Source organism: Hevea brasiliensis, chromosome 17 (genome assembly GCF_030052815.1).
Source record: "Hevea brasiliensis isolate MT/VB/25A 57/8 chromosome 17, ASM3005281v1, whole genome shotgun sequence".
Taxonomy (NCBI): Eukaryota; Viridiplantae; Streptophyta; class Magnoliopsida; order Malpighiales; family Euphorbiaceae; genus Hevea; species Hevea brasiliensis.
Window position 1 is genome coordinate 14,486,757 of NC_079509.1, and position 18,781 is coordinate 14,505,537.

Below are 18,781 nucleotides of genomic sequence, written 5' to 3' on the forward strand. Positions count from 1 at the left end.
TAATTTTTTTTTCTTAATGTAATGGGTTTCCACCATCTCGTATAAAAACACTTTTAGGAGGCTTAATCATGTTTACTTTGTTGTTGATTGAAATGATGCCGATATTATCATTTAAGATTACCCAAATCCCAAATATGGCCCACCAAGTTGTGCTTATCAAGGAAAATTAACCAATGAAACAATATAAACATTAATTAAAGAAAGATTTAATTTAGACATGATCCCATCATCTTACAACTCCATTAACTTTCTAATCATCTTTTGTTTCTTTATGCAACCATTACTTTTGGAAGGATCCATAAAGGATAAAAAGTTAGCCCCAATAGAGACTTAGTTTCCAAGTTGGAAATCCCTTTTATGGATATGTTCAAAGCATTTTTTAACAATCCAAACATTATGGGTGTGACTCAATAAGCTCTCCAAGTGACACTACCTATTTGTTTTTTCAATTACATATACATATAAAATTCAAGTGAGGTTGGGTGGAGTTAGCTTTAAGTCATGTGAGGTGACTCTTTCTTTCTCTTCCTCTCAATAAAACCACTTGATTAATCATTATTTTATGTGCATATGATGTTAACCCTAGATTACAGTCTAAAATGGCTACATCTAATTCCTTTTTTTATAGTAAATCATTGTAGGAATTCTATCAAGCTTTTGGGTTATGAAAAAAAAATAATAAAAAAAAAAACCATCTTCTTTAAACATAAAAATACAAGAAAAATGGACACTAACTAAAGGTCCGTGAAATGGGTTTTTGGATTAGGGGACTTTGGTCAATCAATGAGACAAAACAAATGTGGTTTGGTTGCTAATAAAGTGAGACACCTAGACGGCTACACGAACACACCACATAACATATAACCCACAGGCATGTATTGGGGGACATCTGCACATGATATGACAATTTTTAAAGCAAACATTTTCTTCATGGAATCATGAATTCTACAGTCTCAATTCTTCTTGTATATATTAGACAGTTGTTTGCCACATGGTTGCTACCAATTAGCCTATGATCTCTGCTGCCCATTTGACATTTTTTAGCATATACAAGGACTCCATTCACACTACCCTTGTATCGTTATTCATCTATTCTAAATATCTTTTTGTCTCACATGAAGGAAGCAAGAACAATAATGTTTTTGCTCTTTTTTTTTTTAATTGATTGAATTTCAATTAATATTTAAATTGTTACCTAATTGTCTTAAAAATAATTCTGTAAGAGGTGGGGCTGTCCAGCAAACTGTTGCCACTTGAACAAAGAAAAAAAAGACGGAAGACAGATTTAGGGGCGTCTACCCTAAAACAATTTTATATAGAGTTCCTTAACAAAAGGTTTGCATATTTGCATGTGGGACTTGGTCTTAGAATAAGGGTTCAAGCATTCCCATAATTTGTTAACGAATAATACCCTTAAAAATGAACAACCCTTGAATTCTGGAAGAATTTTGTCTGTTGGAAAAATCCAAGTAGATGCAAAGGGTCTATCCATAACTACACTTGATTTTAAATTAATTAAGAACAGAGGTCAAGATTAGTTGTTTGATTAAAAGAAATCCAGTTCAAGTTGTGTGTACACAGTAAGTCATCCCCACCAATTTTTTTATTGGTTGCCTAAACATATAGATAAATCTAAGATTGTGTGTTTTGGTGCAATTAGTAAAACCCATAATTGCAAGTTTAATATATTTAGTGTTTCTTATTGTCATTATCTTCTCCAAGTGTTTAAACCATTCTGTTGGGTTATCAAGGCAACAATACCGGCATATAGTGGGAACTATACATTAAAATACTAAATTTGGAGATGCTAACTTCAACTTAACAATTAACATCAGTCTAATCCTGCAATCTATTTTTCTTCTTCCTTACAGAACTTTGTTCTAATGTTCCTGCCAATTTTATAATTTGAGATTAAAGTTTAGTTGTTGTCGCTATTCCATCCTCATAACCTTTGGCCAGAAAACAAATTAAGATTGACTCAATTTGTATGCCCTCAAGTAATTGCTTGTGAAGACTCTTGATCCATTCTCTAACTTCTCCTAAATGAAATTTTGATCAAGAATATGTGTTCAATTCACAAGAACATGAAGTCACATCATGGCTGAAGTTCATATTCTGTAGTTTGAGGAAACATATAATATTTACGCTTGAACATGATTGAGGTAGTTGGACATCTAGTCACTTTTCATTATGCTAAATCTCTACTAAAAATAAACAAGTTGTTTCAAACAGCCAAAACTTTTTAATATAAATATACTTTCAAGTACAAATGACAGCTAGATCATCCTATTGTATTTGTGGTGAGATGAGAAGTTGTGAAGTTAAAGAGAAAAACATATAAAACGCACTACAATTAAATTATCCTGTTGATATTAATTAGTTGACTATATAACCAGCTTTATTTGATAAGTTATTTTCAAAACCCGAAAGCAATCGCCACCCTCCTAACGTTAGGTCTCCTCTTGACTTGCAAGAACTATAAATACTGGAGCAATTGTTATATTCTTAAGAAATTGATGAAAACAATACAATTAAATGATCAAATTCATCTACTTTATCTTTGCATATTTAATAAAACAATCACCCACTTGACAAAATAATGTAATGAGAAATCACCATCATCCATTCATTTAGAGTCCTATCCTTTTTACAACACAATTAAAAATTCAATGGACAATGATTTCAAAATTCATTCAATAAACTATAATTTACCCAATATGCTCTAAATTTATTAAATGATGAGCATCTATAAATTTTTAATCTATATTTCAGAATTGATTGGAGAAATAATAATAATAATAATAATAATAATAATAATAATAATAATAATAATAATAAAGAGCTAATAAAATCGACCAAACCATCAATGTAAAAAAACAAAATTTTTGTTTATGTGCCCCAGCCTACTTGCAGCCTTCCAAAATTCATCTCATTCATGGAAATGTTCCTGTAGGTCTACGTATTTGTTTGACAGTACCCTTCAGGTTAAATACATGAGATTCAACACAAAATGATCAGCAAAGAGTCAAGTCTGGCAAGAATTTCTTACAAAATAAAAAAGAAATGAATGTATTACCGGGGAAAAAAAAGTATTACAACATATATTCAAAGTTGCTACCTGAGCTACAGGGACAAGAAACGCATTCTATGAAAAATATGAATTGAAATTATACACACATGCCTTCAAAAACTGAAACTTATAGAACCATATGGTAGCATGCCATAGAAAAACACCTCGGAAAAAACCCTAGTAAGGAAAAATAAACAGAACAAAACTAATACAAGACAAACTTTGAGTGCAACAAATCGGTGGCCCTAGAATTTAATGCAGTAATAATTAACCCGGTCAAACCTACCAAGTAGTAAAAATCATCTAAACACCATTTTCAACCAAGCTTTTTATCGGATCCTTTAAGGTTCAAGTTGAACCATTTCTTCTTGCCTGATTTATCCTTTCCATCACTTCCATCTTCCCTTGGACTCTCAGCTTTTGAATCTTCACCAAGAACTTTGCTTGTACTTCCATTACTTAAATTACTGACCGTCCTCATTACAGTGAACGAAGAATGTATGTTATCCCGCTGTTTTAGCAGTTCATCCACCTAAGTGGGGCAACAAAAATTACAGAGTTGGCTAAACAATAAAATAAACACACTAAAATAATATTGTCAACTAGGCTATGGCCATTCAAACATTGAACAGAAAGAAAGAAGACAGGAGAGAAGAAAATAGGCAGTAGGCGTGAAGAACAGATCATAGAGACAGGTTATTCCAATCTAGTAGATTTTAAACATTTAAATATTACTCTTTTTTTTTTTTTTTTTTTTGAAATCATCCACGTATACTAAATATTAACTGAGAAGACAAATTTTAGAGTACACAATAGCTGGCAAGAGATTGTAGACTAGATAAGGAAAGAAAGAGAGAGAGAGAGAGAGAGAGAGAGAGAGAGAGCTGCCATTGCTCAGCAAGGAGATGATCGCATTCCCTTTTTGCAATCAACTCAGCTCAGAGTAACTATTCAAAGGTGTTTTATGGTATATGGAATGCTTATATGCAGGCAAGCATTCGTGTCCAGATGTGCATGTCAAGTCAGGAAATACAGCACTCATTCAGAATGAAAACACCTATTAAGGAACATCAAGGCTTTGAAACATACTGATTGCTTTTCCTGGCTGTATTTGCTGGTTACTTCTTGAAAGCGCGCCAAAGCCTACAAAACATAGCCAAGTGCATATCATGGAAACGTACACTGAACTACCAAATGTGCTACACCTAGGAAAGAAAAAGTTTTACCTTCCTGTATTCTGTCTCAAATTGACGTAGTTCATTTCTTTTTTGTAAAATTTGCGCTTCAATCTCTTTGAGTTTCTGCGTGGTGTCTTCATATGATTTTGCACAAACTGCCTCTATTGTGTAGGAAGCAGTCTTGAAAAAATTATCCCCTAGGAAAATTTCCGTGAAAGTCAATGTCAGGCCAATTTGAATTCAGTACGAAAACTAGCAAATAAAAGTTAGGGGTAAAATAAGCAATTCTGACCATAAACAGCGAATATGTGGGTGCCAGCTTTTAGTTCAGAAACCTCACAAGGTTGAAGACCTTCCAATCTTTTAAAGAAAGCAGCATCAGGATCCTTGGCTATTGCTAACTGCACCACCATGTTGGAAATGATTACTTCCGCCATGGCAAGAGGAAAAACTATCATACAAAGAGGAAAAGGAAATGAAGATAGGACTTCATACAGCATTCACAGTTGAATCCATTCTATACACTTGAAAATGTAAGAAATACATCCCTGCAGATGTCACCTTGCCAGTCTTCTCACTATCTTCCTGTACAGAGACAATTACAAAAACTTGTGTGCATCAGTCAAGTTGAAAAGGTCTTCCTCATGACAGCTAAAACGTGCAAATGGTTTAAACATGCTGACTAAAGCTTTCGATAAGAACATCATCCTATAAATATTTTCCTTCCAATAACCAGAAAGTAGAGCAAAGGAAAATTCTCATATATGTACAAAAGCTGTTCAATGGAAGTCGACACAAAGTGCCAATACCATTGTGAGAACTTCAAAAGTCAGATTGAGCATCCAGGGAAATCTGGGATGCTAACAGAAGAAAAAGAAAGAAGAATACCTTTAGGAAAGAGTAAACAATTTTCAGTGTTTCAGAAAATTTACACATTATAACCTCACAATGAAATGAGGAAGTAATATCCACAACATTCTCATCAGATTAGCATTAAAAATACAAGTTACATGCTAATCCAAATGAATTGTTGCAAGATCAACAATGGTAGCATTACATTTTATATAGCATATAAGAAACTATAAAAGTAATAATGCTGCTTAAAGTTTAAATTCACTACCAAGGTTGAATCAACATATAACAGGGGTGGCCCTAAGCACATGTCAGTATTTACCTAGAATTAAGGGTTTCTACTGACTACAGAGAGTTTAGAAGAATATAGACAGAAAGTAGGAAGAAGAGAGAGAGAGAGAGAGAGAGAGAGAGAGAGAGATAGGAGCGAGAATTAGAATAAGAGAGAGAAGAAATTTAGAGAGAAAGAAGTCTGAGATTTTATTGATTTCAGAACGAATCTCAATTACATGAATGACAGCTATTTACAGTATTACTTGATAACTGTTATTGACTAATTTCAACAGCTATAACAACTTCTCAACAAACTAACAGTTTTTTTCCCTCCAAAACAACTACTCTTCTTTTCTATTTCTAAACTTTCTCCTCCTATACGTGACAATTTCCCTCCCTTTAGAACCTTCTTGACCCCAAGAAGGTTTAAATGATGGAAACTGAGCTTGCAAAAATGACTGGTCCTCCCAAGTTACATCTTCTTCACTGAAATGTAGCCATTTAACTAATCCCTGCAAAATTGGAATCCCATTTCTTTCAATAGTTCTAATATGCAAGCTTCTCTGGATGCACTTCCCAAGTATGATCTTCTTGTAAAGCTGGAAGGTCCAAGATTGGAGTGATATTGTCCTCTACCTTTCTTTTCAACAAGGAAACATGAAAAACTGGATGAGCAATAGAGGAAGGAGGTATTGCAGTTTAAAAGCCACTGCACCCACTTTAGCGACTATCTGAAATGGCCCATAACACCTTGCTGATAACTTGAGTGACCTTGAAACTGCAATAGAAACTTGTCTGTTAGGCTGCAACCTCAAATATACCGAATCTCCAACCTGGAACTCTTTTTCTGCTCTTTTCTTATCTGCTTGCTATTTCATTCTATGTTGGGCCTTAGTTAAATTCTCTCGTATAATTTCTGTCATATGCTGTCTCTCCTGAAGTAAATTAGTAACAGCCTGAACAGGAGTGGAATCAGGAAAGGGAAAATGAATTTCAGGAGGGTGATAGCCATATAAAGCTTCAAAGGGACTCATCTTGAGGCTGCTATGGTAAGTATTGTTATACCACCACTCAGCTAATGGTAACCATTTGTTCCAAGCAGCAGGCAAATGATGTGTCATACATCTCAAATAACATTCTAAACATTGATTTAACCTCTCAGTCTGCCCATCAGATTGAGGATGATAGGCAGCGGTGTAATGCAATGAAGTCCCAGACAACTTGAATAACTCTTTCCAAAAGAGACTTGTGAAAACTTTGTCCCTATCGGATACAATGGAAAGAGGCAGTCCATGAAGCTTGTAAATGTGACTGAGAAACACTTTAGCAATAGTAGCAGCAGTGTATGGATGAGAGACAGCCAAGAAATGCCCATACTTAGTCATTCTACACACAATTACCAAAATAACATCCTTGCCTTCAGACCTAGGCAATTGCTCAATAAAATCCATTGAAATATGTTGCCAGGCTTGTGTGGGAACTGGTAGTGGCTGCAATAAACCACCAGGCAGGCTATGGTCACTTTTACACTGGCACACACATCACACTTCTTAACCCATTGGATCACATCCTGCATAAGACCTGGCAAGAAAAAATGTCTTTTTAGCCTCAAGTAAGTAGGGTGAATACCAGAATGTCCTCCCATAGGAGAGTCATGATCGATGGCCAGCAATTTCTGTCTAAGTGAAGTAGCAGGGCCCACAAACAACCTGCCTTTAAAGTACAATATCCCTTTTTTGCATTCATAACCAAGATGAGAGCTATTATCAATAGCTAATTGAGCCAATAATTGCCCAATTTGAGTGTCCCCTTCATAATTGGCTATCAATTCATTTATCCAAGCAGGCTGGATGACTGTAATGACAATACAAGTAGATTCCTGCTCTGCTTCCCTCAATGGTATCCTAGAAAGAGCATCAACCACTTTATTCTCCACCCCTCTCCTATACAAGATCTTGTAATCCAACCCTAATAATTTGGAAATGCCTTTTTGCTGCAAGTTAGTATGTAGCCTCTGTTCCAAGAGGAATTTGATAGACTCATGATCTGTTTTGATATAAAATTGCCCTTGCTCCAAATAGTGTCTCCACTTAGTAACAGCAAATGTAATAGCCAATAATTCCTTTTCATAGACAGATAAACCCTTATTTCTTGGTCCAAATGCCTTTGAAATGAAAGCAATTGGATATCTCTGCTGTTGCAGCACTGCCCCCACACCAAAACTGCTAGCATCTGTTTCGACAATGAATGGCTTTGTAAAATCAGGAAGTGCAAGGACTGGAGCTAGAGACATTGCAATTTTAAGGTGATCAAAAGCACCTTGAGCTGCTGAATTCCACTGAAATGAATCTTTTTTTAACAATTCAGTCAGTGGTTTGCTAATAGAGCCATAGTGATGGATGAATTTCCTATAATAACCAGTGAGGCCAAGAAAACTTCTCAATTCTTTAACATTCTGTGGCACAGGCCAAGTCACCATAACTTTGATTTTATTAGGATCAGTAGCCACTCCATTTCCAGATATGACATGCCCTAAATACTCGTCTTTAAGCAAAAGCACACTTAGACATCTTAGCATACAACCTTTGCTGCCTTAGGACTTGAAATACTGCCTCCAAATGCTTGACATGAGTAGAAATGTCTGGGCTATAGACAAGTATATCATCAAAGAAAACCAAAACAAATTTTCTTAGAAAAGGATGAAAAATATGATTCATAAGAACTTGGAAGGTTGCTGGTGCATTTGTAAGACCAAATGGCATAACCTTGAACTCAAAATGGCCATGATGTGTACTAAAGGCAGTCTTGGGAATATCAACAGGCTCCATTCTGATTTGATGGTAACCAGCTCTCAAATCTATTTTAGAAAACACAGCAGCCCCATGTAACTCATCAAGTAAGTCATGAATCATAGGTATTGGAAACTTATCCTTGATTGTGAGATCATTTAACTTCCTATAATCAACACAAAACCTCCAAGTACCATCTTTTTTCTTAACTAACAACACAGGTGAAGAATATGAACTAGTACTAAGCTGAATAACATCATTAGCCAACATTTCAGATACCAACTTCTCTATTTCTGCCTTTTGGAAATGTGGATACCTATAAGGTCTCACACTAATAGGTTGTGTATTTGGCTGCAATGGTATGGAGTGATTATGGTTTCTAAAAGGAGGCAATGTCTTAGGCTCCTCAAACAGATCTTTATAGTCATCAAGTAATCCTTGAATTTCATTATAATCTGTAGAAGAATTACCTGAAATTGCAGCTGTCACAGAAAAGAGCTCAGGCAACTCAAAATGCTCTGTTGGTTGTGGTTGCATTAGTGGCACTTCAATATAAAATTGAGGGCTTTGGAAATCCTTTCCCTTCCTCTGCCACATCTTATTAATGTCTTCACATTGCAACATCTTACAAGTAACAGCTTTATCATTGATCCCATACAATGTGATCTCCTTCCCATTCTTCTTGAAAGTGACTCTAGAGTTTACAAAGTCAAATAAAACTGGACTAATAGTCCTCATCCAATCTACTCCCAATATAATATCAAAACTCCCCAGCTCCAACAATTTGAGATCAAACACAAATCTATGCTTTCCCACCTTCCAAGGAAATTCAAAACAAGTGCAATATGAAATTAATTTTCTGCCATCAACTACAGAAATAGGTACTGCAGAAGTTTGGACCATAAGTAGCTTTAATTCCCTAGCCACTCTAGCATCAATAAAGCTATGGGTGCTACCACTATCAATTAAAATCAGCAGCTCGCTATTCAAATACTAACATTTCACCTTAATAGTTTCAATCCCCAACTTCCCTTCAATGGCATTAAGGGAAAGTGTCATCTCCTCCTCCATACTACCCAACACATCTTCCCATTGCTGAACTTCAATATTGCCTTCCCTTTCAATCTCCCCATTTCCTTGCTCAATCCATTCCTCCCTACTTGAATCACTCCCACATAAAGCCATAACAGTCTTTTGCTTGCACACATGCCCTGGAAAATATTTTTCTCCACATCTATAACAAGGTTTGGGCTATCTCACATTTGTTTGGTTGTTAGGTTTTGTAGATATAGGTGTTTTAGAGGCTTGAGAATTGGCTGCATTGCTAGAAGTGACAGACTGAGATTGTTTTGGATTAGAGACTGTGAAATTAGGTTTAGCTTCATTGTTTGGGGGTTTTGTCAATTGAGGATAATTCTGATGCAATTGAGAGGTTCTAAAGGAAGGGTTATAAGTTGAAGTTTGAGATCTAAAATTACCAGCATAGGATCTTGAGGGATAAGTGGACTTCTTGTTGCTTTCTAATAACTGTTCTTCAAATTTTGCAATCTCAAATGCATGGGAAAGGGATGCAGGCCTAACAATCCTTACCATAGGACGGATTTCATCCCTTAATCCTCCTATGAAAGCTGACAGAAAATATCCCTCTTCAAGATAAGCCATAACCCTCTCCATCTTTATCCTCATCTCCTCAAATTTATCCTAATACTCCATTACATTCCCAATCTGCCTTGTCTTCATAAATTCCTCCACAACATCTTCCATTCCTTCTTCCGCAAATCTAGCACATAATGCCCTCTCAAATTCATCCCACAGCATTTCACTTTTCCCTTTACTCCAATTCTGAAACCAATAATCTCCCTCATCAATCAAGAAGAGACTAGCAATTCCCACACGTTGCTCCTTAGAAACCTTGTAAATCTCAAAATACTTTTCACACTTTCTAAGCCAAACCCCAGGCTCACTACCATCACAAGTCACCAACTCAATCTTGGGCAAAATTCTTGTATTATCATCAGTGTTTACTGCAAAGGATGTACTGAATTGATCCTTAGCAGTTTTCTTGGGAGGATTTGGTAGGATCCCCTTACTTCCCTGTCCTTCATGTTCACTATTCACCTCAACTTCCTTATTCCTTTCATTAAAGAACCCACACATCATTTTTTTCATCTCTTCCATTATTTTTTTCCCATATCATCTAATTTCTGCTCCATTTTCTCCATTTTCAGATCCAGCTTCCTCTCGGCAGTTTCTTGCCAATTGCGCACCTTTTCCTCCAACTCTTCCATTTTAACAGTTTCATGATTCACCACTTGACTTCTAGGCATCTCGTGACACCCCTGGTACTGATCTGGATCAAAGCCCTCCACAGGAACCAGGCTCTGATACCAATTTGTTAGTAGTTACCTAGAATTAAGGGTTTCTACTGACTACAGAGAGTTTAGAAGAATATAAATAAAAAGGAGGAAGAAGAGAGAGAGAGAGAGAGAGAGAGAGAGAGAGAGAGAGAGGGACGAGAATTAGAATAAGAGAGAGAAGAAATTTAGAGAGAAAGAAGTCCGAGATTTTATTGATTTCAGAATGAATCTCAATTTCATGAATGACAGCTATTTATAGTATTACTTGATAACTGTCATTGACTAATTTCAACAACTATAACTACTTCTCAACAAACTAACAGTTTTTTTTTCCCTCCAAAACAACTACTCTTCTTTTCTATTTCTAAACTTTCTCCTCCTATACGTGACACCACACTGAAAACCTGAGACTGGACAGAAGAGAGTAATAGTAAGTATTAAGTAATTTACTATCAATAAATGATGATCATAGTTGGCAAGTTAAATACCATTATTTTACATGTTGTCTAACTTTTCTCTGGATTATAGTTCCACACGGGATATGGCTCCTTGAGCAAGATGCATAACCATAAAGCATCTGAAGACCCCTTGATTTCAATCCTTTCGACAAAAGAAAGTCCAGCATCCAAAATGATCAACACTCTCAGTCCTTACCCAAAATTATCCCAAGAAACCTTCAAAGAGCACCCATATCATTACAACATTGAAGAGGCAGGTAACAACTAGGGATAATTGATGATATGGTCTTTTGGAAGCAGAAGTTGCTGTCTTTCAAGTAGCCGAACTTCCAACTTCAGAAAACTCAATCCAAACTGTCAATAAAAAAAGTTTCCACCTAAACTGACGGGCTAGTCAGCAGCAACACAATAAAGTTTATTAGAAAAAATTTACCACCCATCAAGAAACACCATTAATACCTCTATGATGATTAGCTCAATCACTGATACAAGGAGCTCATCTCAAACATGAGGCGCACTATCTTCCTAACAAAGAAACTAACTTCATCATTGAATCAGGGATTGTGTAATCCATCATTATATTCCTCCTTAAGTGTACACTAAACCCTCAGAGACAAGATACAAATGGATCACCCAGCCCAAGAATTCCAGAGGAATCAAACAACCCTTTAAAAGAATTCCTGGCATTCATCTGCGCCAAAGTAGACTAACAATATGCATCCCCTGACCATGGTCTCTGTGTTTGAAGGTCCATTTGGGAGTTGATAGAGACCTTTCCAAGAGCTACTTTGATGACTTGTAGATCAATGTCAAGCTGGTAAGTGCCGACCTCTAATTGATGTCCTCCATATGACTCCAAAGATTTTTTAGGTGATCAACATCGACAAACATTTTCAATACATGCTTTCACTGCCACAAAATAAGTCGCTATGTGTCATAATCCAAAGCCTCCATGATTATCCACAATCGCATTTGAACGGTGATGGATCTAAAGCCACATACAAGTATCACAACATCACTCCATATAACAAAAAAAAAATGGCTAGAAATTGTATTACTTGCCCAATAAACAGGCTTCGAGTCCATAAAATAGAAAGGGTACACATCCCTGTCTGGTAATTTTCATAGTTTTTCCTTGTACTTGGAGTATCATTCATACACAAGTACCCACATCCATTTTGAGTGTCCAAAATGTATCTAACAAGGGTATGTACTATGTACCTAAAGTTAGCAGCAATAACCTCATCTACCATTGGGAAAGCCTAGATGCAAGGCAAAGCGAGGCCCTAGGGCAGGGGTGGCAATTACGGGTTAAAATGCAGTACGAAATTATTGAGAGAAAATTGAATACATCTCAACATTAACTCAAAATTAACACAAATATCAACTCAAACATGACTTGCATCCCAAATCATTACTCCTATACCAGGATTTATATCCACGGTAGTAGCATGAGGTGTGATATCATCCTCAAGTACACACCTCTAAGTGAGGCTCCAAGTCATGTGCTTTACGAGCCTTATGGAATTAACTTAATAGAATTAGTTGAAATTGGTGCCTTAATTCATTCTACCATCCGTCTCCCCAGAGACTTGAAATGGCCAAACCCCCCTTTTCCTCTTCTTGCTTCAGTTTATTTTCCTCCTCTTCATCATCATTTTGTTCTGTATTCATTCTTCTCTGACAGGTTTCTTCATTGTTCCTTCTTCTCCTCCATTTTTGTCCCAAGTGCTCTGATGTCCCCATCCCCCTTTTCTCTTAATCTCTTTATCATTCTTGTTGCCTCCTGCACTATGTTTTCTTTTTTGCTTAGTTTATTATCTTTTTGCAACCTGTTTGCCACCTGCATGATTTGCTTCCTTTTCTAATTTTCTTTTTGATGAAACAGGTATAATTTCTTAAGTGTAACATAATTTGTAATGCCTGCTTGTTCAAACAGTATGCTCGAGTGCTCATGGATGAAATTTGTAATTGCAAAAAACAGATCACAAATCAGAAAATTTTAATCAACAATAAAGTGGTAATTATGTTAAACGGTTTAGTTCAGTTACTTTGATCACAAATCAGAAAATTTTAATCAACAACAAAGTGGCAATATGTTAAACGGTTTAGTTTCAGTTACTTTAGATTAATCTTGATTTCAAATTATAGTTGATGAGAAAATGAATTGGGCCTAACTCGCCCCTAAAAGCTAGCTTAAGCGGGGAGGATTGCCCAAGTCTTTATAAGGCACATTACAAACATACCTAATGTCCTAATCAATGTGGATACTTAAAAATAGTAATCAAAACCATAATTATCCAAAATTCAAAGCAAGCCAGCAACTTTTATCTATACCATCAATCATGACATGTTTATATTCATACGCTACAGAAAGGATTCAGCAAACTTACAATGAGAAGTTTTGAGATGAGAAGAGAAGTAAGGGGAGGGGAAGGAAAGAGGGCAGGGGAGTAAAGAGTAGAAAATGGAAAGCATTATGAGAAATGATAAGTACCTGTAATGCCAAACCATAGCCACCATTGGCATCTTGTTCAAAATAAAGTAACTGAAATTACATGTGCAACGTCAAGCTTTAGTTTTTGCACAAAAGACCCATATTTCAAACACAGATCCAAGGAAGCGCTAATAAGATCCTCATAGACATTGCAAATATAATTCAACAACCTTAAATTTGCTTTGTGCAGTTGAAGTTACTCTCACAACAATCCCTGACTCTGCTTGTTGTTCATTTATTGTTACACCAAAGAAGTGGGCACATTGCTTGTCCACCTGCAACAGTACAGAGAATAAACAAAATAATACATGGAAAAGAAGAAAAAGGAACTCATGGAAAAGAAAAAAAAAAAAACAAAAATAAACACCCATATCAGTAAGAAATGCTAAACACCTTTCCGCTAACTGATGTTCCAATAGGAAGGGGTCTGACTGTGACAGTTCCACTAAGAGCTTCTTCCAGAACATTAGCAGAAATTGTCGTTTTGATAGGGACACCAAGCTTGCTATACAATAGAATAAGATCCTTAAAAATAGCTAAATCAAAGTACAAGCGCCACACACTTCCAACTAAAACTCACCTGAATAATGCAGCAAATACTGTGTTGACAGTACCCAGATTAGACAAATCAATTTCCATATCCACGCTTTCAGCATCAAGAGCCTGAAAAGAGTCAATAATAGGTTCCAAAAAATCACGATGTCTTTGGCAAATTACATATTATGCAAACAGGAAAAAAATAGCGAATCATAGTAAAGAAGTCATTGAATCTCACATGAATTGTTTCCATGCACAATTAACAAGTAATGTTATGTAGCAAAACAAAAGGTGATATAGCATCTCTTAATTCATCCCTGAATCCAGAGTGCTGACATGATACATACTCTAGCACACAATAAGAAGACAGAGAATAGAATGTCATGAGATTCTTTAGCTCTCTGTGCACACACAGAAAATGAGGCCTCAAACATGAAGAAGTTAGTTGAGTAGGATATGTTATGAGGCGTAATTGTCCACCCACCATTTTTTTTCCCCTTTTTTTTTGGCTGTTATGGCAATTTTTATTTATTTGGCATAATGCCACAATCATAATCCATGAGGTTTTATTTTTTAACTTAGTGTGGGTGGACAATTACAGGTTAGGAATCTACACTAACCTTTGATTATATATCATCCCAATAGTTGGGAATTGGCTACATAGTCCATACCCCTGACATCCTTGTTGGACTAGAATGTAGCTGACTCCATTCAAATCTCTTGCATACCCAATAATTTTAGCCCAATGTGGATCCTAGAGGTGGCTCACATTGACTTTCCACGGTATAACTTATTCTTACACGATGCTTAGTTCTACACTTCTGTGCCCAATGGTTGCTCTAATACCACAATCATAATTCAAGCTAATTTAGACTATTATTAGTAACTTCCATGATTCAAACTCGTGTTGACTATTGACCTAACAATTGGACCAAGGGTGGCTTGACCAGGTTGCCCATTCTTAAAAAGTAGTAGTTCACTAAGAACTCTATACATAAATCATCTCGATTTTTTTTTTTTTTAACTGAGGGATTTGGGGTATCACAATTGTTATCTTTGCATTTTACCCTTCTCCACGTTCCAAAAACAGAGTTAACAAACTCTCTGTTTCTTTCATTCCAGTACACTTGTTCCTCTAAAACTTAGTAATAACTCTTCCTCACCTAGAAAATACATCCTACAAGTTGCAGGGAAAACTTACATTATCCAGCATATTATAAATCCATAGTTATTAAAGGTTCAAGGCGCACCAAGGCGCCAAGGGTCCTAGAGCTTAGGGGCAAGGGGCAAGCTTGAGTAAGGTGAAGTGCAAAAATAAAAAATTCATATAATATTAATTCATATAAAAATATATGTAATATATTATTCCTTACATTCCTTATTTTCATTTTATTGAAAATCAACATTGTCAATTAAATTGCATATATGAGTAAAAATTATCATTAAAATGCATTATATTAATTTTATTTTTAACCAAATATAGCATTGAAATGATAATTTTAATTTTCTATTGCCCTATAATTTTAATTTTACTATATATTTAATTAATAATATCTTACTAAATAACTTAAAACTATTTAAATTAAATTCTATAAACTTATTAAGAGTAATTATGTATTCAATATAAAAATAATTTATATTTAATATTTAATTTATGAAAAAATAGAATTAAAAATACATAGAAAAACACTAATAACCGGCAGCCCATTTATTTAAATCATTAACCCATCAAAACCACCAGCCCAGCCCAGTTAAATATCTGCCCATTACTCTACCTTAGTACATGACAGCTGCCAAACAAGAAAAAGAAAGCTCTTTACTCTTCAATTAGTATATGCCAGCTGCCAACCAGCAGGTACATCTTGTCTTCTTCTTCTTCTTTTTTTCTTTTCTTTTTTTTCAGTCGACTTTCTGCAATGGCGGAGCTAACCTCACTGGGGCACGCCTCTGTGAGGTCGCCCGCCTTTGCTGATTTGAAGCAATGTCCTCCCCACCTGGTGCGCCTCTTGGTTTCACAACTATGTATAAACCTAAACTTAGCTCTTTGGTTCTATCACTACAAATCCTCCTATATAATTTTGTTACTTTGTTCAGCACGAATAATCCAGTAAAACCAATTCCAAACTAACTGGATTTGATTTCACTAGCCCTAATCCTTATTCACCTGTAGTTAACCTACAGGCAAAACCCATTAATATGTTCAAACCCTCATTCCAAAATTTTAAGCTTTAACCACCCTTTTAGGATCTACATGACAGAGACAGAAGAAGAGGAGGGCGCAGGGGGGCTGAGCATTGGATATACTAGCAAAGAATTCACCAGGTGGTATCCACATTTCACTTCCCATTTAAAATTTTAAACTTTGATAGATAGGCACAAACACAAGGGAAGTAGGGCACCTCTCCAATGATCAAAATAGATGACCTTTAGTGAAACAAAGTGGTTTTTTCATATAAGAAGAAAGCTTTTGGCAAAATGATGATAAATTTGTTACACTCGATGAAAATGGCTATGGTAGCTTGTGTGTTTCATTCCTTTTTATTCAGGATTGTAGTGACCTCATATATCCTTCATGGATAACAGGCAGAAAGGAACTGCTGCAAATTTTGGGAGAGAAAATCAACATGTTATAACTATTGACACAACCATTGTGGAAGGTGATAATGGTGTTAAGAAAGAAATATAATACATATCCGCTAGAGAAGGATTCTAGTGAAAAAATTCAGTTCAACAATGTCACAAGCTCTGACTACTGATGTCTGAAGGGTTTTCTTGGCCCCAAGCACATTATCGTGATTTTTTGCCCCTCTAATTTCCATAGGGAAGTCTCAGTTCCTATTGACCTGAAGAAGAAGCACCTAAAGCCCCACACTGTGCATTGTCTTTTTTACAAAATGGCACCAAACATCATATTAAAGATGTGATAAAAAGGAAAAAGTAAAGGAGCTGAAAAATGCACCTCAAACCCTGCACTATCATACTGCCTTCTCTTTTCTGGGTCAGATAAGATGCTGTAGGAATATGCAACCTCTTTGAAAAGTTCAGAAGCTTCAGGGTTACTTGCATTCTTGTCTGGATGATACCTGCCCATGATTTATATTGACTATAAGATTAAATATTTGCATACAAAGTAACACAAGTGGCATTGGCACAGAAAAAGGAACTACGTCACCAAAAATTAAAGGATGCCAATGCCATACAACAAACACTTATCATATCATAAAAGGGATATATAACAATTTAGAATAAACAATTTAGGTTTATTGAGAAAGATATGATGGCAATAATACTCTAACCATCACCCTGGTTATAGCATGCAAAACATAGGTGAAGCCATCAACAAAATTGATGGTATGAAGCTGATTAAAGACCATAACATTACGTGTACAAAGATACTTATTGCTTCAGAATTCAAAAGTGGAACAGAGTCCCAAATGGCCTCCAATTCCACAGAAGTTCAATTTCTAAGGCCAACTCTATAGTATATTATCAAAATTAACTTCACACACACTGTTTGACAGAAATGCAGTAAATTGAAGGAAAGTAGAACAGAAAAGGGAATGGGCCTCAGGTTACATTGAACTCCATCTGAGCATGGTTAAAGTGATAACATCAAAATACCTATATACAAACATAAGATGATTAAATTTCCCAGCTGAGAATGTCTAATTTGTGTGAAGTATCTTCCTTATTCACACAAAAACCTCATTGAGCTATATTTGAGCTACTAATGCAATCCTAAGACTACATCAGTACCTCTTAGCTCAAAAATCATTCACACCACGCAATATCCTTGTAGGGCACGCGTTCAATTCCAAAAAGTTCGGAGAAATTAAAGAAACAGAGAACATGTAATTAACATGGATGGAACTTACTTGAGAGCTAGTTTCCTATAAGCAGTTTTAATCTCCTGATCATTAGAATCTCTCGATACTGATAATACCTCATACGGGTCTCGTCGAATAACTGGAGCTGATGTACTTTCCGCTTTCTTCGAACCCATCCCCACCTTCTTCCAAAACCCTCCTCTCTCTCTCTCTCTCTCTCTCTCTCTCTCGATATTGCTCTACCACGAATCAGCAAAACTATAACATCCCTTCAATGGACCAAATTCGTAGCAATCGTGCTACCGTATCCTGCAAATCTACCATCAAAGTATAAAAATCAAAGCCAATAAAAAAATATAAACACACACACATATATACATACGTAAAATCACCTAAAATTTCACACAATTCAAAGCATTTTTTGGATCCCTCTTCCTCTCCTCGGGAAGACAAAAGGCGAATTGAAATTTCAATGATAACAAATTGAAAATAGGAAAGATCTGCTAATTATACATATACATTACAAATTCAGAATAAAGAGATTGAAGAAGGTAGCTAGGGTTTTGAGACTTACAATTACCTAATGAGAATAGAATTGAAAGAGAGATGTATGACGTAAGGACGTTTTGGTAGCTTTCTTACTCTTTTTTTTGTTCTTCGTTTTCTTCTTCACCTCTTTTGCGAGAGCCAACTGATTTTAGTCCAAAAGGAGGAAAAAGCAGAATTAGGATTTTATTATTTGAATTTTTTTTCTTCTAAAAAGCTAACGATGACATTTACAAATTACATTAAAAATTGCATTCTCGTGTTTTTAATAAATTTTAGTTTAAATTTTAAATAATAAAGTACGTAATCATCAAATTTTCTAATTATTTTCGAACTAGAATGAATGGGACAAAAAATATATTTTATTTAAAAAATAAATGATTAAAATGTAATAAAA

General features: G+C 35.6%; 1 protein-coding gene across 5 annotated transcripts; it reads right to left on the reverse strand.

The window, feature by feature from the left end:
• Positions 1–3,041: 3,041 nt before the first annotated feature.
• On the reverse strand, positions 3,042–18,576 carry LOC110658150 (chaperone protein dnaJ 15). 5 transcript variants are annotated; one of them, XM_021815669.2, is made up of 12 exons: positions 18,419–18,576; positions 17,887–18,147; positions 16,971–17,094; positions 14,055–14,137; positions 13,868–13,979; positions 13,645–13,749; positions 13,475–13,525; positions 4,744–4,833; positions 4,541–4,649; positions 4,297–4,445; positions 4,160–4,213; positions 3,042–3,602 (listed from the first exon to the last, which is right to left on the reverse strand). In XM_021815669.2, exons 2-12 carry the CDS (start codon positions 18,012–18,014, stop codon positions 3,387–3,389), a joined length of 1,221 nt encoding a protein of 406 aa, XP_021671361.1. In that variant the 5' UTR covers positions 18,015–18,147; positions 18,419–18,576; the 3' UTR covers positions 3,042–3,386. The 5 variants fall into 5 exon arrangements, with proteins under 5 accessions (XP_021671361.1, XP_021671353.1, XP_021671344.1 ...); XM_021815661.2 differs by having other exon boundaries at positions 17,887–18,155; positions 18,419–18,575; XM_021815652.2 differs by having other exon boundaries at positions 18,413–18,574.
• Between the last annotated feature and the right edge of the window lie 205 nt (positions 18,577–18,781).

What these genes read in the sequence shown, in the direction of transcription:
- LOC110658150 (XM_021815669.2), bottom strand. Translation starts at nt 18,014, where the DNA reads ATGGGTTCGAAGAAAGCGGAAAGTACATCAGCTCCAGTTATTCGACGA. An exon ending in GAACATCAGTTAGCGGAAAG is followed by an intron (nt 13,750 to 13,867) that starts GTGTTTAGCATT and finishes GTACTGTTGCAG; the next exon opens with GTGGACAAGCAATGTGCCCA. An exon ending in ACAGCCAGGAAAAGCAATCA is followed by an intron (nt 3,603 to 4,159) that starts GTATGTTTCAAA and finishes TGCCCCACTTAG; the next exon opens with GTGGATGAACTGCTAAAACA.